The following is a 24,616-nucleotide window of genomic DNA, read 5'->3' as shown; positions in this document are numbered from 1 at the left end:
TACGTTCTTCCTCAGGCTCTCCTTTCTCCTGCAGTCCTTCCCTGGCTTCATTTGTACTGTCTCCATGCTGGTGAGTGCAGAGAAGGAAGGAAAAGGTTTCTTGAGAGCACAGGAAAAACAAGTCCCTGAATTTTACTCCGGCTCCTGGCTGTACCCGCTGTTCCAGGTCATGTCCTGTGAAGCGGGACTGGAAGCCATCGGCTCTGAGGGGACACCAGAAGGGCATTGCAGGTGCGTGTGGGCACCACAGAAGTGGGGAGGATGCTCTGTGGGGTGGTTTGTGAGTCGTCTGGTCACACATGAGCTGCGGGAAGGATGTGAGTAGGCTTTTTGTGGTTGTAGACTTTGAAGGTTTTAGCTGCTGAACCCTCGTATCTCTACTGGATGTGTGAAATGCAGGTTTTTTTAAGGCTAATAATTTTCCCACAAAAATCCGCTCGTAGTTGGGTAAGACAAAAGGCACGTGCCTGAAATGGAGCCACACTTTGTTTCAGGTCCTTGCTCTAAACACTGGCGTGTGAGAGGATTTCAAATTAAGCCACCAGAAATTTAACCTGGGTGAAATAACATACTTTGCCCTGCTTCATTCTTAGAAGTAATTGAAGTGTTGTTTTTGAAGTTCTGCGAAAAGCTTTCATCCTTTAGACAGAAACAAGCTCAGAATATATAAGCATAGACAATTAAGGTTTGGCTAAATTATAAGCTGATGAAATTGGGGTCCTGTGGTAGGAAGTGCTGATCACTGTTTATAATGGGTATGAGTCCTTTCTTTGTTCTAGAAATTGCTTAATGTAATCCAGGGGGACTGTGGTGTTCGCATGCACGTTTTGGTAAAGCCATGCTTTATGGATGAGCAAAAAAGTACCCCACAGCCAAATAAAATATAGCAAAGTGTCTGTGCATCTTTGCAAAGAGTGATAGATATCCTTTGTCCTGTTTCAATTAATGCTGTGCAGCAGGCTAAAATCATAAATGTAAAAAATAAGCAAGCTGCACCAAGGCTGGTTTGCAAAGCCATACAGAAGGTCAGTGTTGGATGGTAATGATATGGAAATCAGCTTGGATCACAAGCATGAATGAGTTCTGTGATTCAAAACTGGGCAGTAATAGGATCCAGTATTAGGGTCAGGCAGGTGTGAAGATACTAGTGATGAAGATTTGAAAACAAATTTTAATTTAAGACTCACAGGGCAAAATGCAATGAGTTCTGTAGACAGTGTAATTGTACTAGTGGAGAAAGGTATTTTCCCCTTCTTGACCTTTTGCCCTCCATTCAATCACAGAAATCCATGGGTTCAAAGGTTTGATTTTGACTTACCAAGCAGTGAAGAAGCTCTGATAAGGCTTTGTAGCTATTAAACTTTCATAGGTTTGCAGCCCTGTGGTTGAAGCTAAAGAGATGGTAACTGTTTTTTTTCTCCTGGGGATGGGATTTCAATTAAGTCAGTGTTGCTCCATATTAGAATTTCAGCCTTGCAGGCTGCTAAGTGTATGGAGTTTGTGTTATAGGGAGCAGGACCTTTGCCTGAGCCTAAAAAGTTTCCAAAATTACTCTCTCTCCTTGGGAGATCTTTGCAAAACTCAGTCTCATTTAGTGGCCTTGTTCTAAAGTCCGTGCAACCGCTGTGTGGACGCTACTGCAGATCTGCGCTGCAGACCCATCCAGCATCTTAACAAAAAGCAGGGGATATGATTTTTCAGAAGTGTTTGGCATTGCCAGCAGTTCCTCTCGCTGAAGTCAATCAGAACTGAGGGCTTTAGAGACTCTACCTGAAATCCCTGTGTTAAAAAATTTTTATCCGCTCCTTTGAGCTTTTGACTACTGGATTTTAGATAGTTCCATGGCTTATGAGGAGAAGAAGAGATGGACCGGCTTTGCTTTGATGTCTTCAGTATAAATCACCCCTTTCAGCTGAAACCCATGGGTCATTTGTGTAGCTACCTGAAATTGCTCGTAAAGCTAATTTGGTATAGAAGCTTTTTGGTGTGCCTCTCGCTTCTACGATTTCCCTTGTAAGGAGCTATGACTTTGTGGTTTATGGGACCAGGCTACCTTCTCTTGCAATGGGAAGTCTAAGCTGTGGACTTCGCTGATATCTTGTTAATTGGAAAGATCTGATGGGGAAAAAAATTAGAGAAAACCTAGCCTGGGAAGAATCCTCAAGGGTTACAGTCAAATAGAGCACTGGCCTACTGGGGGGACAGATCTCTGTGGGGTTTTACACTGTTCTACTGAAATCAGTGGTATCAATGAGCTGTACGTGTGCCCAGATACTGTTGTGTTTCCCGACTAGTCCTTTACCTGCTGTTTCAGCTGCTGCATGTCGCGTGCCTTCTGTTCTGCTGTAACACAGCAGCTTTGCATCTTGCTGCCTGTATGACTCCCACTTCCCATTCTGCATGATCTGCTGAATGTACTTATTGCGCATCCAGAAAAGGCTGAAATAGATGTTGATGGGTTTTGCTTCTTGTTTTTTCCCCTGTCCCTTTTTCTCTTGACAGTTTTTTATCATGCTGTTAATTATATTTCTGTTGGAGCTCACTGTTGTGATTCTGTTCTTCGTCTACAGCGACAAGGTAAGTCAGATTCTTCAATTTTCTTTCCCCTTCAGCAAATTTTTATGCCCCTTTTCCCTATAAATAAATCATGAAGTACTTGGCTTGGTATGCATATCATGCTTCTGTCTTCCTTGAGACACCCCTCTCAGAAGGAGCTCTCTCAGAATGCATAAACAGCCTTGCAGGACTGGGCTCTCTTGCTTGCTCATGTGTACAACTCAAGGTCACAGATACTGCCAAGTACATCTGCCATTTAAAAAAAAAAAACCAAAACCAAAACAAAACACAAACCAAACACTAAAAACAATAAAAGCTAAGAAGCCAACGAGCCTTACTGGGAAGATGTAGAAAGAGACACCCATCAGAATGAATAGGATTTTTAAAAAATATGTTTACAATTTAAAAGCCACATTAATGTTGTTACAAAGAAGGTGTCCTTAGCACAGGCAAGGGCACACAATTCTTTTTTTCCAAGTTGCTCCTTGTAGCACATGTGTACTTAGGTTCTAGTGGAAAGCCAAGGTAAATGTATAAAAGTTTAATAAAGAAAGCTTTTGTTTGTTACTTCAGATTTTACTTATGTTTGACCTTTGTTCCTGTGCTTACTTGGTATTTCTGTTGTAAGGACAAGATTGCCTATCTGAATTATCTTTATCCTTAAAATAATTTTTCTTTTAAAAAAATCTTATATGAATAAACCCAAACCAAGGGCACAGTTGTGTGTAACCTGCCTATTCAATCAAAATTGTCAAAGTCTCTTACAACTGAAGACTAAGGGAGCTTGAAAATCACAAGGTAGGTGGCAAAATTTTGCCATGAATTAACAGTCATCAGGTAAATGACCAATAAACAGCTTATTCTGGAATGGAAGGACAAAATAGCAAAAAATAAATACAAATTAAAAATAACTACACAAAATATCAAAATGAAGATTAACTGTACACCTAGGTATTTATATTCAGTATGTTTAGCAATAACCTGGATGAGGAGTGGATGTCAACATTACTTTCTAGAAAGGCTCTGAATTAATTAATGAACACTGTCAGTGATTGTCAGGTGCACTTCTGAAGGACTGAAAAGAGCTAGGTTGCCGGATGGCATGCTGTAGCTGGAACATGGAATTAACTTGCAAGGTAATTAAAGTAGAAGGGGCAATTTAAAATTACTTGTATGCATTATTGGATTCTGAATTACTTGTAAACTCTTGGGAGAAGGATCTACACGTCATACATGACAGCTTAATAAAGACATCTACTTAACATGCAATGGGCCTCCAAAACCCAGATACAACACTTGGCTATATTTAGAAAGGGAATCAGTTAGAAAATATTATCATTTCATTGTATAAATTGATGGACTTGCCTCACTGTGAATTTAATACTGAGTTTTGGTTGCAGAACTGATTAGACGTGTTAGGTGCAAGAGAGCAATCATGAAGAGGGATTATGGAGACTACCCTGATTCAGTTTGGGGAAGGAAAAAGATCCTCTGCTTAAGAGATTTTGAGAAGAGAAATGATAGCAGTTTCTAAAACAATGACATACTAAGGACCTGTCATAAACACAGAAGTAGTACTTGAAAATATTAAGGAGTAGGTTTATAAGATAAATGTTTCTTATGGTCCACATCATCATCTTGTAGCATTCCCTGTTGCTGGCTGTTGTTGAAGCTGATAGTTCGATAAATGCGTGGGTATGAAGGAAAGAAAAAAAAACCATGAAACATTTTTATTCATAAAGAAATCAGTGCTGTTATGTTGACAAGTGTGTCACAGAGAATGTTGGCCCTCACTCTTCAGAAGTAAAAGTAGTGAAAAAGGGTCAGGAAGGATTCTCTCCCTCCTTCAGCCTGTTGGCTTGCAGTGGTTTTTATTTGTTCTTAATAAAGAGATCCAGAAGTTTAGCTTTCCTCTGAGTCGCACACTGAAGGTTGATGCAGGAGGTACACTGCAGCTGTCTGTAAGATCAAAACAGTCTCAAATACGGGCTCTAATTCAAGTGCAGTTTGACTGAGTTAAGAAATTGCTGTAGTCTGTGTATTGCGAATGATCAAATTTGAGGCTTTTAATGTTGCTGTATGACTTTAAATCCATGGTCTTATACTGAGGAAATCTATAGTTTGTGTTACACTTACAGTCCTGCCTACAGAATAAATAAAACAGCAGCAACCTAAAACTAGTATTTTCATACAGCGTACTTAGAATTTGTGTGCTGGCTTTCCGGATGTGAAGAACAGTATTGCCACGTGTATTGGTATGGGAAAGTAGCTAACCCGGAGAGGTCCACCACAGTAGTTCAGTTAATGCAGTTCCTTGGACAATTACTGAAGGAACAATCTACACTGACACTTGCACATCAGAAGAAAGTAACACTAATTTTGTGTGCAAAAACAGAAAAGGACCCTGCAGATTAAGACTTTGAGGGCTCCTGTATCATTCATATATATATATATTAAAAAATATATAAAAAATTAGAAGCTTTTTCAAGTACCTGGTAGCCCTCTGTCAATTAGTAGTGCTGCATGATCATGTAAAATTCTTCCCAGGATAAAATGGGGGCCAGTCTTTATTTTCTGATTCCAGCTTGAGAAGAGGTAGAATAATGGATTCCCTTGCAGTTTTCATTTACTCCTGCTTTGTCAAGTGGAAAGACTTTGGAGTGGATACTTCACCCCTTGCTACAAAGCTTAACCAATGCTCTCCTCTCTCCGTGAAGCAGGGTGGTGTTTACCCTGTTTAGGCAGAGAGTCAGGAGCTGAGACTTGCCCAAGATTCTGAGCTGATTCTAAAGTTAGAGCTCTTGCTGTTTTGGCTGATGGCAAGAGATCTGAGAGACTGAGCTGTGCCGACAGCGAGGCTGGGTATTGCAGCTGACTTAATAGCACTTGTCCAGTGAACGATGTCCATTTTATTCCTTCTGCTGTTTATTCCTTTTGCTGTGGAAGAGTGTGCAGTGGTGGGGGTGGACAGGACAGGCTGCTGGGACTCGAGGCAGCCTAGACTGACCCGTTCTCATTCATCAGCTTGGGATAAGCCCAAAAATTGCCTCTGCCTCTTGTTCTACTGAGCTTTTAAGTAGCCAACTTGCTCCCATGCCCTCGAATGTCATCTTCCCTTTTCTTGAGGGAGAAATGTTTGCCTTGATCTGATGAGATAAATGCTGCCCTGGACTTTGCAACTCTTTCTCTGAACTGGCTATGCGGTCTGATGTTGTAAAGAAAGAGGGGCTTGGAGAAAGCTCAGGAATACACTATGTAGGAAGGAAAAGGGGTAATGCCTTGCTTCTTGGAGCTGCACTGTGGATCTCTTTGGCAGGGCCTGAGCTCACGCTTTGTCCACTATTCCTCCACCTGGTTACATTGCAAAATATGAATCCCTTGAGTTCTGCAGAAGTGAAATGTGGGCACTGTGGGAATAGGATGAGGAAATGCATTCCTACAGGATGATTGTCAGGAAGAATACATAGCGCTTTTATTTTGTCCTGGCTGTTCCCAGAGCAGCAGTGACTGGTTCATAGGCTGTCTTCAGCTCAAAGTGGGCACCTGAGGGACTTGAGACCTACTGGTGTTTGTGCATGTTCATATGCAAGTTCCCAAAGTGTAGCTTTTTTTTTTTCTTTGAGGGCGGAAATATCAGCCCAAGAGATGTGGGTATTGAATGGAGTTTGTGTGATTATGAGAACTAGGACAGGTTGATATCACTCCAAGAGCACTATTTTTTCAGGCTGTTTGTGCCCCCGTTTGAAGCAGTCCAAACTCCAGTGACATAGCTAGAGTCATGTGAATGGTTATGTGAATGGCCACCCATCTATAGCTTGAATATTCTCTCTAATATGTTTTGATTCCATTAATACAGAGCAGCAGTTGACACTTTTATAAGTTGATCATTTCTATGTGAGGCTCTATATGTATTTATAAGACTCCATGGAGTACTGATAGGGTTAACCTTAATTTTATTGTGATAAAGAGAAAGCAGCAGGGCCCAATCCTGTCAGAGGCTGGACACTCCTTATATTTCTCAACACCAGATTGGACCCTGTTAGAATATAAACTATGATAATAAAATGCATAGTCTCGTACCAGTTCTAACCTGTATAATCCTTCTAGTTTTAGCATCTGTATTTATTTTTACTGTGATGATTCTCCTGGAGGCACAGGAAAAAAAATCCGTATTTACTTTTTTGCAGCTGTAATACATGTTTTTTTTTCAGTAGGTTTGTTTGTTCAGTTGTCTGCATTTTTTTTCTGATTTATGAGCAGAGCTATGGTGCTGCTATTTAATGCCCACAAATGGAAGAACATAACTAAACCACCATAATGTGCTTTTTTTTCTTTTCTTTTTGAAATGTTAAACTGAGTAACATAAGCCATTTTAAGGAACAAAAGCACTGAAGGATCACTGACTATGATATTTGATTATGGGAGCAGTTACTGCTATTGGCAACTCAAAGTTAAGACCAGAATTTTCAATAAAGATTAAGGCCATTAACTCACTTGGGGTCCTTGTGAAAATTACAGCCTAAATTCCATGCCTGCTTAGCTGTGTTGAAAATGGCCCACAGAATGGTAGAGGATTGAAAAATAATGGCTACTTCTGTTTTTCATGAGATGTGTGAAAATGCTCTTGTTTTTCGTGTCGCAGTAAATTGTAATGAGTTCCTCTATAGCTTTTACTGCTAGCTTATAAAAAATATGGTGTGTAGATTGATGCATTTCTTGCTTTGTTTCTCTAAACATTTTATAAATTATTATATTTCCTGATTGGTATTTTGCCTGGTCCCGTACAGGTTAGAAACAGCAGACTGGAATGTAGTGGGTATGATTTCAAGTATAGCTCAGTCCTCACGACCTCTTTCACATTTGGCTTTAAAGACAAAGTGGAAAGACTGAATCTTACCCAGCTTTTGTGCTTATGAGCAGTTACTCATAGAAATGATCTGATGCTGCTGAGCCACTCGCCAGTATGAGGAAGGGGTTCACAATCAAACTGAAGAAATTATTCATACAGAAAGTTTAGTTCAAACCTACTGCAGAAAGTTGTTCTTGTTGAGCTTCTGTCCAGAGCCCTTAAAAGTTTTCCATGTTTGTCTTTGACAGGGCTTTGGCAGAGCAGGATGTCTGTTCAGGTAACAAAATGCCTCGTGTTCCTAGTCAGCCTAGCACGCAGGGCTGTCCGAGGTGCACACACAGGTGTTAATCTTTTTGAAAATGGAGAAATGGAGGCTAAAGTGAAAGGGACAAGATCTTCCAAATTATATACAGTTTACAGATGGTCTTAAGTTATAGGAAAACAACAGGCTTTGGAATGTCCTGCAGTACTGACAGGGTGGTCGCTCGGCACCCCTCTTCAGTCAGACAGCCTGCCTCTTCTACCAGTGTGGCTCCGTCAGCATGTGACTTTGCCTACACCATCCCATTGTCATATGTTGGAAAACTTCTTACTGTTGAAACCTTTGAGTGGTGGTAGAAATACTGAGTCCCTGTATCCTCCTTTGCCCCACTGAACATAGCTGTTCCTGCTGCTGGGCAGGGCTGGCAGAATTTCAGACAATAATCTGGGCAGGTAGTATGTGCGTCTGTCAGCGTGCAGAAGGCTTCCAAGAGGACGAGGCCATTTTCAACTCTCTGTGGTATTTCTGTGGGGATGTGCTGCACTAACATAACGTGCTTCAGAGTGTGCAAGGCCTGGTACGTGTATGCAATGGTTTCTGAGCAGCCTGTGCATTAACGCTTTAATTTTCAGTTAGGGTTCCATTGGTTTTGTTTTTTAAAAGAGCTCTCCACGCGTCGAGCAGTTCCTGGCATGTAGCATCTCTCTGGCAGTGTCCTGGAGTTAGGTCTTTACAAAAGTGCTGACATAGCTAAAAGCTATTTCTCAGATAAACAGGAGTAGCATTGCAGGTGTATGTGGAGGAATCTATAGATCGTCTCCTGGACTGCAACGCACTGCAATTGCTGCTCTGTGAGGCTGATGTGTTAGCTCTGGTCAAGTATTTTATTTCTCTAATGAAAAATGCGAATGTTATATAAATGGTGATATAAAATAAGAAAAGATAGAAGTGTCTCTGTGGTTTATTTTACTTGGTAATAAGCTTAATTTTAAATAGTTTATTAGCATTTCAGTACTGGTGTCACACAATAGGGAGTTGCAGAATTTTCATCAAAAGAATTTAATTATAACCAATTCGTTTTGGCTTATTTTCAGCAAAGCATTCAGGCATAGGTTTAAATCTGTTCCTATTCAGCAGATAACTTAAGTCCATGCTTAAATCCATGTGACTGACTTAATCATATACTGAAGTCTTGTCAAAGTTGATATGCACCTTTTGTGTCTTTCCTTTAAAAGAAATATTGCTAGGGAAATGCTAATGACTGAAAAAACATGGAGACTGTAAAGATGCATCACATCTTTCACTCCATGGGGAATTCAGTGAAAAATAATGAATGTTTGCTTTAAAGCATTATTGGTTATCTTTTCCATTTGTTCTGAACAGCTTTCCATTTAGTATCTTGAACTCCAACACATCACTTTAACCTTTTTTTTAGGCAAGGAGGAGGTGAGAGGGATGGAATTTATTTGCCTGTGTGGCTGAAAAAAAGCAAACGCACCAAAGGAAATCCCGATAGTTTCACTAATTCATTTGTCAAAGGAGGATTTCATTGAAAGTACACCTCCAATATGCTATTAACAGGCTTGTTGAAGGGTAGCATGGTATTGATGAAAAGAATTAAGTGCATGCTCAGAAATAGGTGTTATTTAGGAATGATAACAGCAGATAAAATGCATTAGGGCTCCCCATTGAGAATTCTTGATCAATGGTTGATCAAGGCCTAATTGATTCCTTGAATAAAGTGTTATCAGGGGAATGGGTGCACAGAAAGGAAAATCAAACTTTCCTAAATTAAGCTCCATGCCTAACACAAATACTCTTTTGTAAAGATTAGATAATGCAGTAGCCTGTCAGCTCTTTATGCCGCGTGTCTTCCTATTTTGGCTGAGTTCAGAAATGAAGATGAATGTAGGTGTCTCATCCTAGTCAGTATGGATTTTTGTTCATATTGCAATGAGTACAGTATTTTTTAAATTGTCCTACTCCTCAATTTGGAATAGTGCTTTTTCTCGAGAGAAATCCAGTTCCAACCTCTAACCTGGCTGAGTGGGAGATTAATTCCCATCTGTATAGATGAATCGAACACAGCTGCTGCTGCCATTATGCCTGGCTTAAAGCCAGTCAGATCTATCTTTTATTTCCTGACATCACTAAAGTCATGTGAGGGTCTCCTGATGAATATTTGGCAATGTATCAGTTAGCCTACAACAGAAGGAGATGTATCCGGGCTTCCTTCATGCTGGTTTGTAATCCCTGATTAGAGATTAACTCATAACCTCAGGACCACGTTAGAGTATATCTTTGTTGTGGGAGCACTCTTATGATGATTTGTTTCCTTGCCTGTGTCTCAAGTTTCAGGTTTTGTAGTAGTAAACAAAATATTCATAGTGCAGGTCTTCAGCCAGGCTCTCCAAAGGAAAACTCTAGAATACAGTGATGGTGGTTATTAAACACATTGTCCAGGCATCTCAAAGCATGTTACAAGTGGTGAGTAGTTCAGCCCTGCTTTTGCTGACTGGGAAAAGTGATGTTGAAGGCAAAATGCTGAAGGTTCAGCGTCTCCTGGGAAATACTTAGTGCTCTCATGTCTGAATGAATGTAACAGGACCTTGCCGTTGCAGAGGGCAAGTTTTGACGTGACTCATCTGTGGTCAAATAAGAAGCCATTTCAGTATCTAGGTGGATGAGGAGCTGAATGCACGCTGGCATTCGGTGCTGACAGAGCTCAGTGAACAGCACTAGTTTCCATACACCTACCTGATCAGCACTAGTTTTAGCTGGTAACTGACCCCCAGTTTTGCATCTGTTCTAACTGCTGGTACACGGTTTGTACAATTCTATTTGCAAAAGGGAAGAATAGCAGAAAGAGAAAAGGATGTTTTAGAAAGGTGATAAAATACATAATTAAGGCAGTTTTAGATATTTAAATACAGGCAACATCAAATGCAGAGGAATGACTGAGGTAGTATATTGAAACAGACAGCACATTTTTTATTCATTCTACAAACATTTTTGATGTGTCACAATGTATTTCAGACAACATTAGAAAATGACAGTAAACTAAGTGTTTAACACTTTTTACATACACGGAAAGGGAAGGGAAGATGACTTTTTGTGTTATCAGACCGTAAGCAGGCCAATAGCACACAGTCCTTGTCTCGGATTTGTCAGCCGCAATTGAAGAACAATGCGGTGGGTAGACCACTTTATTAGGTATAATTTGCAGCCTAAGTTCCTTCAACCCCTTCTTTTTATTTCCCTCAGCAATGGGATGTATACACAGAATGACTCCTAGTTGAAACAAGAAAAGACAAGATCTGTCGATCAGCAGCTCTAAACCATTCCTGGTTCTGGGTTCTCTTAGGGTGGAGCGTGTTGACTTTAAGGCCAAAAATCCTGTTCAGGTGCTTTATATTACCCAATCTCCATGATACCTACAAGGCATCCACTGCATAGCATAACTTCTCATTGGAAATATTGCTGCACTGCAAGAGGGTGTTGTCTTTCCGGCTGTTAATTGTGGGTTTGAATCCTTGCTGTGAAGTTCAGGCGTAGGAAGGAGGTACAGCAAGTGTTCTAGACACCAGCCACTGTACCTTTGGAATTATATCCCCAAACTTACAAAACCAACATAATCAATGGTTGTTACCAATCAATGGTGATGTTTTACTGTCTTTGCCAGTAAAATAGCAATCAGGTATATCTGTAATCATCTTTAATATGGACTAATTATCTTTAATCATTTGGAATCTTCGACTCCCTGAATCTTTTTACAAATGAGCACCAAAATCAGTGGTTGACTTGACAATAGGAAATGACTGAGCTGGAAGAGAGAGAAGTAGATTTTGTGTAAAGGGATATAACTTAACAGGAAGCAGAAACAGAACTTTATTTTACAGTTTCTGAGGATGCACATTCCCTACTTGATGCTTTCAATGCCTCTGATAATTTGGGTGATGGTAGTATAACACAATTTTGCTACAGTGTCCTGGCATTAGCAGTGAATGAGGTATGTATGAATGTTGTTTTAACCATGGTGTAATCTTAATTCACTTTGTTGTGCTGCAGTTGTTTTATGTACCCTTTAAATTGCAGGGGAGACCTCCTTGAGAACAGAATTCTTGTATAGGTTCAGTTCTCTCTTGCTGAAACCCCTTCATCTACTTCCACTCCCTCTCCTGCTACTAATTGTCTTTGATACAATTTCTTAATGAGTTTTTTCAGCAATAGATTATTGAATTATTATACAGCAATACATGTTTTGATTTTCTTGCTTGCTCCATTTTGCACTTTACTGCCATAAGCCAAGGATATTGTTGCTCTGCCAGACGTTTTTGCCATCTGCACCTTGCCACTCTGAACCACAGGAAAGCAGAACAATACATGTCATCATCTTTAGCTGTGCTCATGTTGCCTCTGTTGACAAAGTCCTAACCTCAGCATTTAGGAGACCTTTTCAGAAGTCGCCCTGAAGGGCATATTGAAGTGCAAACTGAATTGCATGTTAAAAATTGGTAAATTATGTAAATGAAGCAAAATGAAAAAGATTCAAAAGATCATTTGAAGATATTTAAGAAAACAACTAAAAAGTCTTTCTCTAGAGAATAATGAAAGTGGAAAGTCATGAGGCACGTAAGAGAAAAACATTTTGATTCAAAACCAGATGTTTGTTAGATTTATCACACAAGACATTTGGTTTTCTTTTGAAAGTTCAGGACCAAAGGAGCTGCAATAAGATTTGAATTAATCAAAATTGTTGAAGGGGTATTTAAAAGGTCTGAAGAGAATCACATTACTGTCTATACAACATGCACACACAAGAAAATATCCTGCAGATTTCTTTCAGGTCCACCTTTTTCTCGGTGAATAGGGAATGCGTTGTAGTTGGCAGAAAAGCAGCTGAATATATTCAAACAAAGAGAAGCAATGGGTTTTTCAAGGTCAGGTGGCTTGGGGAAAAAAATACATCTATTTTCTTTTGGGGAATATGAAGAAAGCAGGAAGAGAATGTGTTGTATACCTTGAAGTGTGTTGAGATCGGACTGGTATTTAAGTAAATGTCAGTGGAGTGCCCTTGCTGCTGCCACCACCGCTGGTGGCCATTCAGTGGCCAGGTGTGGCTTCCCATAGCTGGGTGTTCTCGGTGGACACCTGGTTCATGCTGTCTTTGACACTGATTTACCTACAAATGGCAGGGGCAGCTCTTTCATAATGGCTGTTGTTATCGCAGAAGAGCACTGAGCAATGAGGACTGCTTTTCTGATTGCCTACCATAGGTTTTCTTTCTTTCAACTCTATTCATGTAGATGTCAGTTTTCATGTAAGAGCATCGGTGAGAGATGATCAGCTGAGTAAGACTAGGACAGTGGAATGGCTCTCTGCTGCTGGATATCACAGTTTTGCCATATCCATTTTAAGCCATTTAGGGGTTTAGTTACAGGTGTAAGCAGGAAATGAACACACAAGTTACCACTTTCTATGTGGTAAAATCCTAGCCCCAGTGAAGTCAGTGAGAGCTGTGTGTTGTCTTCCATGAAGCCAAGATATTATCCTTAATTTTAAGATTTTTGAAATCTCCTTCCCACTTCCCCACATGGTGATCTAAATAATGTTCACTTAAGTGTGTGAGATGGTGTATTACAGTGAGATTCCACTGCATGGCAACTGCAATAATTGGGCAGTTTTGTTCTCTAGCATAATGTCTTAAACTCGCAAAGCACAATGTCTGGGATGCTGCTGCCTGCTAAGAAATTGGTTGAACATTGGCTACAGAAAAATCACACATTTCCAAGATAAATGAAATTAATGAAATCTACATTCCTGTGGATATTTGTTTCGTAATCTCTGCTGCTTCACCATCCATGTTCTCAATGACTGTCCGGCATCCTCGCTGTGGTACAGAATTGCAGACTTGTTTAGGTTAGAAGGGACCTCTTTGAGGTCAGGTAGTACAACCCCCTCTTCAAGCAGGAACAGCTGGAGCAGGCTGCCCAGGACTGTGTCCAGTTGGGTTTTGAGTATCTCCACAGATGGAGTCTCCACAATCTCCCTGGGCAACCTGTTGCACTGTTTGACCACTCTCACAGTAAAAAAGTGTTTTCTTGTGTTCAGAATGAATGTCCTGCTCTTTAATTTGTGTCCATTGCCTCTTGTGATCTCAGTGGGCACTACTGAGAAGAGTCTGACTACCTCTTCTTCATTCCTTCCCATCAGTTATTTATACACATTGATAAGAATCCCTCTGAATCTTCTCTTCTCCAATGCTGAGCAGTCCCATCTCTTTCAGCCTCTCCTTGTATGAAAGATGCTCCAGTGAAATCATCTTTATAGCCCTGTGCATGGCTCGCCCCAGTATGTCCATTTCTTCCTTGTACTGGGGAGCCCAGAACTGGACATAGATATGGCCTCACCAGTGCTGAGTAGAGAGGAAGAATCACATCCTATGACATACTCGCAGTGCTTCTCCTAATGCAGTCCAGGATGCTGTTGGCCTTCTTTGCTACAAGAGTGCATTTCTGGCTTATGGTCCACCAAGACCCCAAGGTCTTTCTCTGCAGAGCTACGGGTGTCGAAAGCCATACTAAAGGCAAGGTAAACAACATCCACTGCTCTCTGCTCATCCACAGAGTTACCCTGTTGTGGAAATTGTTAGTTAAGCATGATTTCCCCTCCGTTCTGACTACTCTCAATCTTATTCTTGTCCTTCAAGTGTTTGGAAATGCTTTCCAGGATTAGTTGTTCCATCACCTTCCCGAGGATTGAGGTGAGAATGACAGGCCTGTAGTTCCTGGAACTTCCTTATAGCCCATGTTGAAGATAGGAGTGGTATTTGTTCTCTTCCAACATTCATGAACTTCTTACCATCCTCTAGTGGGACAGAGAGTCCTCTCTTGTCTTGTATGGTATTGACATTTCTTGTCCAGTACTTCCAACCAGTGCACTGGCAAAAAAGCAGCCCAAGTGCTGACTGGCAGGGCACTATATATTCTGGAGCAGACAAAATGTGTATCTGTTACATTCCCATTTCAGCCTTTTTTTTTTTCTTATTCTGGGTACTAATTTTGGGTATCTGCTGCAGCTAGTCACCAATTTTCACAAAAATTATGGAAATTGAGCGTGTCAGAAATCTGTGTGTCTACCAACCATTTGACTTCATTTTTTTGCTTCAGAATTATTTGTTGAAGGTATATAATGGCAAGAATTTTCCAATGACAAAATGCTGCCACTGGTGCATTCCATAGTTTTGCAGCGATTAAACAAAAGGAGGATATTTGAGTGAAAGGTGAATATGCGAGTTAAAGCTTTTTCTCAGTGATACTTATTGGAATGAGTGCTTTTCCAATTAGCCTTTCACTGTCATTTATTTGAAATTACTTTTTCTGAATACTTACTTTGAATTTCTGGAATGTGCTTGATATCAAACTGCTAAGAGGGAGGCAGGGAGAGACCTTATTCCATGTTGAGCTGAACTTTTTGAGGCTTTAATACGTCCCTTTTCCACATGCTCATTTATTAGATTTTGTGATTGGGTATGGTTATATTTTTGTATTCATCCCATAAGGATCAGCTAGTGCTCTGTATGGTAAAATGGAGAACCTGACTTTTTGCTTCCACATCTTTGGTGGGGCCATGCAGATTCAACAGGAGTCAGATTCTAGATTCCTCAGGCTCCTTGCTCCTGATCCAGGGGTAGCTCCGAGCACTCCCCTTAGACACCACAGAACCATCCACATTACTGTGTAGCTCTTTGAGGAGATTTGATCAGGTTCTGAGATGCAAAACTACTCTCCTGCTTGATCTAGGAAATACAAAGGCACTTTTCTGATCTAAAGGCCTTCTTCCACCCATTCCAGACATGTTTTGAGCAATGTTCTGCTGGAGTAGCTGGCCATTTGGAATAGACCTGTTTGCTGTATGCCTGAAAGAGCTATAGGCTTCGCTGGGAGGCTGGAGTGACACTCATGGCATGTCCTGGTGTGAATTTGCCTGTGTGTGGTCCCTGCTATGTCCTGTTTAGCAGATAGGTGCTAACAGCCAGGTTTAGAGACGGACAAATGAACCCTTTCCATGTGCCCTTATGAAACAATTTCAATGCAAATGAGCAACATGCCATTTCAAATCACTGTTTCACAGACTGTGTGTGGTTTTTTTCTGGTCCCAGTAGGATGTTGTGCAGAGTTATAGCCTGTAAGGGTCACTCAGTAAGTCCTTATCTATTCCACAGCTTTTATGTTTAAAGTTGATACATCTCATTAATCTCCTTTTTTTCTGAAATAGCATATTAAATTCAAGGATTCCAATATCACTCTTACTCAAGATTTTTTCCATGTGAAACTTTCTAGAGGAGATTAATTTATGAGAGAACGGTTAAGGAGTCCGGTTCTATATAGATTTTTGTGAAAAGTGACACGTTTGGGGACTGAGAAACAAAGCTGATGAGGGCGTAAAATGCACTACTTGAAGCGTGTTTCTTCAGTCACACAATTATTCTCTTTCTCCTCAAAGACTGTTTGCTTCATTCAGCTTACCATCATGAATCCAGAATTTAAATAGCATGAATTAAGAGGATCAAGTTTCTGATCTCTGAAAGCTTGCAATACCCTGGTTACTCTAACCTTCCAAGAGAAGAGGACATTGAGATGTCCCCATGTCAATTCTGACTTGCCGATCACTTCACCTTCTGTCCTTGAAACAATTATCCGGTGGGAATTTTAGGTTACACGCAGACAACTTGTGTTCTGATTGAACAGAGTTAAGGGGAGTTAAGTAGCCAAGAATTTGACACTTATTATAGAGGTTGTTCTTATGCAACTTCTAAGTGTTCTTTTAAGTGGTGGTGGTGGAACCTGATAAAGAGAAAAATTAATGCTAAAGGAAAATGAGATTTAACAGACAGTTACATCCTGCATAACAAAAATGTGTTTTTAAGCCGAGAGTGATTTGGGTGTCTCTCCCTTGTTGACCCACTTTGAGATAATTTCCCTAAATTATTTAAATTAAATTATTTGAATTTTTTAGACTTGAATTTTGACACTTCATGAAAATTAGACCACTTGAGTGGGGTGTCCTGAATCCCCTCTCATGTCTGCAAGTCACCTCAGAGGTAGAGTGACACTGAAGAGCAGTACAGTGGTGGGACATGGTTCACTGCACTGCCTACTACAGCAACACACTTTACAAGGGAAGAATAAATTTTGTGTTCTGTGACCACAGTGCTGAGCCTCTTGTGTTCCCTTTGGAATGTGGTTGTGCATGGAGGGTAAAGATGCATTTGTATGAACAAGGATATAGGTTTGGATCTCTTCCTTTGGTTTATCAGGAACTAGAAGCTCACCTGGTCCTCCAGTTCAACCTGAAATGGAAGAATAAATTAAGTCTTTTATCTCAGCAGATTTTTATAAAAGCGAGTGGGGAATGAAAGATGAATTGCATTTTGTAAAGTAGGAAATTAAATTGTCCTTCCACCTTCTAACTCAAAAATCCAGGAAAAGTCAGGAAATATTTCTCACTTTCTGGGTGTACCAATGTCGGTCCCCAGGTCTGGGCTGTCTCGGAACATACAGGAAGGGCTTTAGGATTTGGTAAGGGTGGCTGGGTTGGTCCTTTCCTGCATATAAAGCTAGTTCTTGTAAGAAGCATGTACAGCACCTGAAAGAGAATTTGTTAATTTGCAACAAGAGAAGAAACAAATAGCTTGATTCCCATAGCGCTCTGTGGCTTCACCTCACCCACAGGGTCTTCCTTGGTGACCCTCATCAGGGACGAGTTCCCTTTTCTGACTTCTGCTGTCAGCGGCTCTGGGCAGCAGGATTAGGTGGGGGGAAAACGAAGGTTTTATGCTGCTGCTTTTTTCTTATGGAGCACAGGCTGCTTCACCTTCCCACGTCACGCCTGGATTGAAGATTGGGGTTGCTGATGAAGGGACTGAGTGAGGGGCTATACTTTTGCCCAGAGATTAATATGAATATGATTGGTCCCCAAGCTGGGAGTAATGTTTATTACTAAACATTATGCAAATTGTGGCAGAAATGGCTGTTCAGGAGTCTCCTGGCAGCATTTGTTCTCTGGCTGTCCCTCTAGCCTAAGGAATGCAGTCCAACGGCACAAGTAATTTAATGTGATTAAAAGCTAGCCCCCAGTGAAAGGAGTGATGAGGGAGATTCTTTACTTATTCCTCATGAGTCCTGAGAAGGCTTGCTCATGAATCCTGTAACCTTGGCAGCAAGAGAACCTCCTTTTGCTTTGCTATCTACAAGGAAATGAATTACACAAGCATAGAAATTCATGAACGCTGAATACTGCAATTAATTTTGTTAAAGTCTCTTTATATATTTAGTTTGGGAAGAGGAAGGAAGGAGAAGCTTATCACCAACTATGAGTCTGAAGCCACAAATCTTGCACAGCTTTCACTTTGAGATAAAAATGAATCTATAAGGAATCCAAAACCCCTTTGTTTATTTTATATATTGTAAGAATGAGAAATGATGAAGGCAGTAATATAAAGTAGTGTTAACATCACAATCCCTGTAGTGAATTGATTAACATGGAGAAAACACATTAATAGCTTTTTTATTACTAGTCTGAAAACTTTATAATGGCATTTATTAGAACAGAACTGAAATGTGAATGGCAGAACTTTACCAATCTCAGCTCATACGTGGTGGCCTAAACACTGTCTGAAAATCTTTTTTTTTTGAAAAAGAGTCCAGACTTTGAACCTTGCCAGTTTTTCCCATTTAATCTTTCATTTGTACATATTAAGCGGGCAAACATATTGCAGAGGGTGTAAAGTTGGATGTAAAGCTGGATCTATTGGATGTGCAAATTTTCTCTCTTTATGGACAAAACAGGTGCATGTAAATGTTTCATCAGCACACCCATTAAGTTCCCAGTGGTAAATTTAGCCACAAGCATTCAAGAGGTGCTTACTTTGCATTTAATTTAGATCTAAAAAAAGTAGCAGGTTTATTTAAAATGCATTACGTACAGCTTATTTACTATTCTTATTCTCATATATTCTTATTCATTATGTATATGTAAAAAAAAAAAGTCACAGAAATACCCATACACCTCAAAGTGAGGAGGGTAGTTGTTCTAAAATACGGTAAAATCTGGCTTAGCAACCAGCCAGTCATTTCAGGAACTCTGCGTGAATTTAGAAATAACCTCACAGAACTCAGAGAGCTTCTCCCAGACAGAGCAACCTCTTTATCCTCTCTTTTTATGTTGCACCAAATATTCCTAATTTTTCATGCTGCTGCCTAGGGCTAGCACTGTAGGAAGCTGTGGTTCTTTTTCATCTTTCTTTTTCTTATTCTTTCTTCTGGGCTGCGTCAGTCAACTTGCAGATTGCAGCATGCTCACATCTGATTGCAGTGGAGGTTTCTTTGCCACTACCTACAGACCTTACAGTGTTAACTCTTGCTGTGGCACAACCTCATTCTGCCATAGGGTAGGAAGATGCAGGGACTTCTGCTTGTGCATGGCCCACCTATCCATGACGACATGCTTTGCACCACATTAGGAGTTGGGTTTGCTTTGGGAGTTGCATGGCAGTCACTTAATATGTGAAATGTACTTTTTATCACATCTGTTCAAAATGGGTGGCCAGAAATCATAATTGCTAGACTAGGGGAATGATGGTGTGATAAATAAAGTACAGTAAATAAAAGTGCTATCTTGAATATAAAAAGAAATATATTCCTGTCTGGCAAGTTGCACTGAAGGGAGATGGCTATAAAGCATGAAGGAAATTTTTCTTGGTAGGATCAGATATATACAGGCCTCTGTTAATATAACGGGCCTCTGAGATGTGTACTTGAATGCTGTTTGTTTGAAAACTATCTACTTGGTAAAGTTTGGACTAACTGTATACTAAATCCTTAAATATCAATCACAACGTAATCATCTTTCTACTGTTTCAACATGTCCTCAGTCAGAATCATGGGATTCAGCATGGTGAGGGATTAAATTGGTAACAAATATCTGGGCTTCTCTGTTGTATTTTACTTGTTTTGGCATGCTTTTGTTAACTCCATTCACTTTCAGAGGATGGAGTTTTACTGTGCTCCATCCTTACAATATCGCTGTAAAAAAGAAGAAAACAGAAAACTTGTTACTTACACTTGTTATTGAGTTTAGCTTGTATCTTCTTACCCAAGTTTTAGCTGATAATTTTAACAACAACTCTTCTTAAATTGCCTGTTAGGGGGTGGCGGGAAAGAAAACCTAATTTTTTCCCATCTCATTTCTTTTCCTGACAAAATGTTTTTTTGTGGCAGAAGGGAGCACATTTTTCCACCCTCATCCCTTCCTATCTTGTTTCATCACAAGTCACACTCCATTAGTGTCCTAATGTTTCTATCAATAAATGATGGATTTGCCAATGGTGATTTAAGTTTAAAATTACTTGCGGAAACTTAATGAAGCCTGCAAATCATGAATTAGATTTCAAAGAAATTGTCTCTGACAGTTAAAAACTATAGGGCCAAAGTAATTTCAAGGGTGGCATTTTTTCCCCTCCATAAATTATGTATCAGGTCAAAACAGAGGTGGTTTTGCAGGAATTATTATTATTTTTTAAAGCAAGTCGCAATTTGTCTCTTGCTGCAGTCGCTTTCTCTTATTGGTGTGTAGAGGGGTGGGTGACATGCTCCTGCTGAAAAAAATTCACCTCTGCTGCAACTTGCTGTTGTGAGCACCAGTGTGCTTCTGTTCTGTATCTTCCATTGGTTTGAACAATGGTTTCTAATCCCACTTCCCAGCCTTGTGCCCTCATTACTAGACTGCTCAAACTGCTTGTCTGCTATGGACAGAAATGATACCCCGAGGCTCTCAGCCGTTGTGTTTCTAAACGGGGTTATATTTTTATAACCCTGAGTGTTCTTTGCAGGTTTAAACTGTCCCTTTTGGCAACCACTTTGCCTGGGTAGGAGAAGACGCCTGATGCTGGTTTGCAGTTTCACGAGGAAGAGAATCCCTTTACTCAAAAGTGCACATGGGGAATTTGCTGTTGCTTGGAGCATATTCATTTAGTTAATTAGATTTGTGGAAGATAATGAGAAGTTTCCTGTCCTAAATTCAGAATATTTAATGCAATTTGGAAATGGCTGTAAATCTTTCTAACCAGAAGAACCGCAGTTATCCCATTGATTCTCTTCTGTCTTTCTTCTCGCCCAAATCCAAGGAGATAAATAGTCAACCCCCCCACCCCCCCAAGAGCACTGGTGACGAGTGCTTCTAATGCTTTAATAATTGTGCCTATAAACTTTATTTAGATTTGGTGTTTTTCTCTGAGCTGTGTGGTAACAGAGTGGGAGTCAACACGTTTCTGAATGCTATCAGTCTCCCATTTGGGGATGGGAGCTATAATTTTACAAACTTAAGCTAAAAAGCTTTCTAGTACAGCTAAGAAACAAACAGGAGTGGTATATATTCTTTAGATGTGGCATAAATAGATAATACAAATTCTTCTCTGTTAATTTTGTTTGCGTTGAACCTGCAAATTAACCCTTTTTTCATCAAACTTCTGGTGCATCTTTTCCATTATTAACATTTACATTGGTTGTTTCAGAAATTGTGGATTTTTTAAGCCCTCACATAGTTTTAGTGAAACAGTCATCCACTGAATACCCAACTTTCACAGTTTTCCACTGTTTTTTTCTAATTTGTTAAATGATGGGTGGTTTTTTTCCCCCATGTGTCTGCATAAGCTGTCTTGGTGGGAGGAAATTCAGCCCTGGCTGGTTAGTCTAAGTATTTCTGTTGTCTTGTTTATGTTGTAGAGAGAGGTGAGTGCAATGGGTTTAGTAATTGAAACTTGTTTCAGCCCTCTCAGTTAGGGATGCCAGGACTCATTTACTCCATGTATGCTGGGTGTCATTTTTTATCTGCAAAGCTGCTTTATGCAAAAGCTGAATATCCATTGCTTTTGATTTGCATGGTTTCAACTCTGTTTCCAAGATTAGATGGTCTGTGGCACATTTATCTATCAACAAATTGTTTGTCTACGTGATGAGACATTCCCTGTTGCAAGATGGATACTGTTCTTTGTAGCTCAGCCTCCAGCTTTCAGCACTTGTGAATCTTGACTGAATGCTTCTCTTACAGAATTCTGTGTGGATTTGGCTGTAAGGTCAGTTGTTACCACTAATTTGAGGTTAGCAAAGAAATCATTACTGCTCAGTGAAGTCTGTTCACGGAGATGTAGTTGCAGTTTCAGAAAGATTGGAATCCAGCCCCTGTCTCAAGACTTTCTGAAGTGCTGTTGTGGTCCTCATCATTTCAGCTGTACAAATCTCAGTGGTGCTAATGAGCTTCGAAAGACCCTTGTCTGTGTCGACAGCAGAGAGCACCGTCAGGTTTCTCCTTCAGTGGAGCATTTTGCACTTGCATGCTTGCATGTGGTGGTCACAGAACCAGTTTCTCAAAGCCTTTCATCCTTCAGGTACGCTCTGACTCCTATGGTATTTATGCCACAGATTCTGTCTTGGTGATTTCTGAGTTTTTCCTCCTGTCAGAGTTGTTGCCACCTTGCTCTTTTGACACGACACGGTTTGAGAGTTGTAGCTTTTTTTTTCCACTGTTAATATGCTGCAGCACTTCCAGTGACTCTGACTGTGTTTCACTGTTGTTAGTTCTCTTGATGACTTCCAAATCTTCCAAAATCTGGAGATACGGACTCTGACCACTGACCTGAGCAGCACTCAAAAGAGTATTTAATGTATGTATGTATGTCCCAAAGCAATACTAGATTGGATAAGGTCTTCTGAAATTACATAGTCAACATATTTTCTGTGTTAATTAGAAAGGTAAGTGGAGCCACTGGCTTTTCTTTTTGCTCTAGTTGTCTTCACAATGCGATGGCAAAAATTTCAGCAACACTATGTCAAGAAGTTTAGTAGTAGGGAAAAAACCCTGATACTGTAACTTTCTTTTCTGTTTTGGAAAAGATATCACAGATAAAGAGACTCTGAGCATTTTTTATTATTGCATTTTCCAGCAGTCAAACCCCAGAAAGGTGAAAGTTGGCATAGCAAAGACTTCCCGACAGACCATGTTGCATGGTGAAGCAGTTCTTGTGTGACCACTGGAGAGGTCACTGGAGAGGACCACTGACTTCTGCTGGCCACAGGGGGACACAGCTGAGAGGATGTGGTCACTGCCTCTTGTAAAAGTGGTCATGCTTTGTAGAAAAATGAGATTTAAATAGGATCTGATAGGGGAAAAAAATATCACAGGTGTATCGTAAGGAGGAAATGGTATTTAGTAGTTATTGTAGGTGCCTTTTGATGCTCAGGTGAAGGCACTGTATAGCCAGTACTGGTTATTTTGTTAGATTCTCAACTAGTATGAATAGTCTAAATAGCTGTGGCATCTGTTAAATATTCATATCATCAGCCCATGGAGCTATGCCAGAGCTTTACCAGAGTTGAGAAGCTGCCAGCGTTCAGTGTGTGAAGTCATGCAAGATAACATTGGTGGTGAGACAGAATGACAAATACAACACTTTCTTCTTACTAAGTTGGGAGGGGGGTTGCCTTTTGCTTTTTAATATTTTCAGACTTCTAGCATAAACCATGAGGCCTCAACATTTTATAATAAACCCTTTTCCAATAAAAGCCAAAATTCTCAGCTATAGCTACTGCATTCAGTATTACACAAACCCCCATGCAAGTACTATGTGACTTCTCAAAGAATCCAAAAAGCTGGCAATTTTGGTAAAAGTGCAGGGTTGCTCCTTTGGATTCATGTGACCCATGTGCGGACTAATCCCAGCCTGTAATTTCTTTAATGCTGTTGGTTTAGCTTGGGCTTTTTTTGTTACCTACAGATTTTTTAAAAAGCATTCTCTTTGACTCTTTGCTATTTAATATTTAGGTTGTGCAGTTTGTCATTCTGACCAAATAGTTTTGGATTCCCCTGACAGAATGAAGAAAATGTATTAAAGGAAAATGATCAATGGTGAATAATGAATAAACAGGAGAACAAGTAGTCTCAGAGAGATTTTCATTCTTGTTAAAACTGCCTTTTCTGGCATTTATAAACATTGTTATGAACTCACAGCCTTTCAGCACCTCAAAAAAACTTCATAAGGCACCAAAAAGATGCACTTTGCACTTCTGTGTGTATACATTTTATTTTCACTATAGAAACAGTTGTGGGCCTTCACTGTTGTTTTTAGGCCTCGAGGATCATGTAAGAAAAATTGTGATCCCAGCTCCAAACATCTTTGAATCCCAGAGGAGATTTATTGCTATCGATCCAGGTCTATCTATATTAAGTTTTGAAATAAGTATGAAAGCATGTCACAGTCACATCTGAGTGAATGTGAGCTTTTACTGTGTTTTGGGTCATGAATGGCAGGTAGTGTCACTGCAGCTAATCACGGTGCAATGTTTTCTGAAATGGTTACAGTTTAGATGATGGAAGTTTTTCAAATAAAAGGTTAATGGGATTCTGAAGAGCAGGGTGTACACATGGTCTGCCTCTGGAAGAAAGATACTGCAGAACTAAAGCACCGATAGCAGGTGAGTGCAGCAAACAGCACAGAGTCTGTGTCTGTACGGGGCCTTTGCTGCTGCGCGCTGTGTTCAGCGCAGCCCTGTCTCTGCAGACTGGGATTCAAGCCAGATGCCCTCTGACTTTATGAGTGTTAATTGGGTATAGACTGGAGATGGACATGGCAATGCTGCACCCTGCCAAGCCAGCGCTGCGATAGCTCAGGGTAGTTATCTGGGAGGACAGGTAAGGGACAGAGGTGATGTTACTACTAACGAAATTAAAGGAACCAAAAGGACCCAGCTGTCTGGACTGACGAAATCATTCTGTGGCACTGATTACTGAAAGCTAAATTGAAGGCACTTTTTTGCTCTTTATTTAGGAGTCCTGACTTTATATCAGAGGGAATAAAATGCATTTGCCTGTACTGAGGGAGTTCAGGCAGCATA

The 24,616-nt window shown here is 40.2% G+C and overlaps 1 protein-coding gene across 6 annotated transcripts in view; it reads left to right on the top strand.

The window, feature by feature from the left end:
• The window catches only part of TSPAN4 (tetraspanin 4), a 455,720-nt gene that overhangs the window by 394,598 nt on the left and 36,506 nt on the right, over positions 1 to 24,616 (top strand). For all 6 annotated transcript variants that reach the window (XR_012625475.1, XM_074842682.1, XM_074842680.1 and 3 more), the window contains one exon: positions 2,503 to 2,577. Coding sequence is in view for 5 of the 6 variants with exons in the window: in XM_074842682.1 (XP_074698783.1) it covers positions 2,503 to 2,577 (75 nt within the window). In the remaining variant the exon portion in view is untranslated. The remainder of the gene's footprint in view (positions 1 to 2,502; positions 2,578 to 24,616) is intronic.

Source organism: Strix aluco, chromosome 16 (genome assembly GCF_031877795.1).
Source record: "Strix aluco isolate bStrAlu1 chromosome 16, bStrAlu1.hap1, whole genome shotgun sequence".
Taxonomy (NCBI): Eukaryota; Metazoa; Chordata; class Aves; order Strigiformes; family Strigidae; genus Strix; species Strix aluco.
Note: the sequence above shows the minus strand (reverse complement) of the source record. Positions and strands in the feature narration are given on the sequence as shown.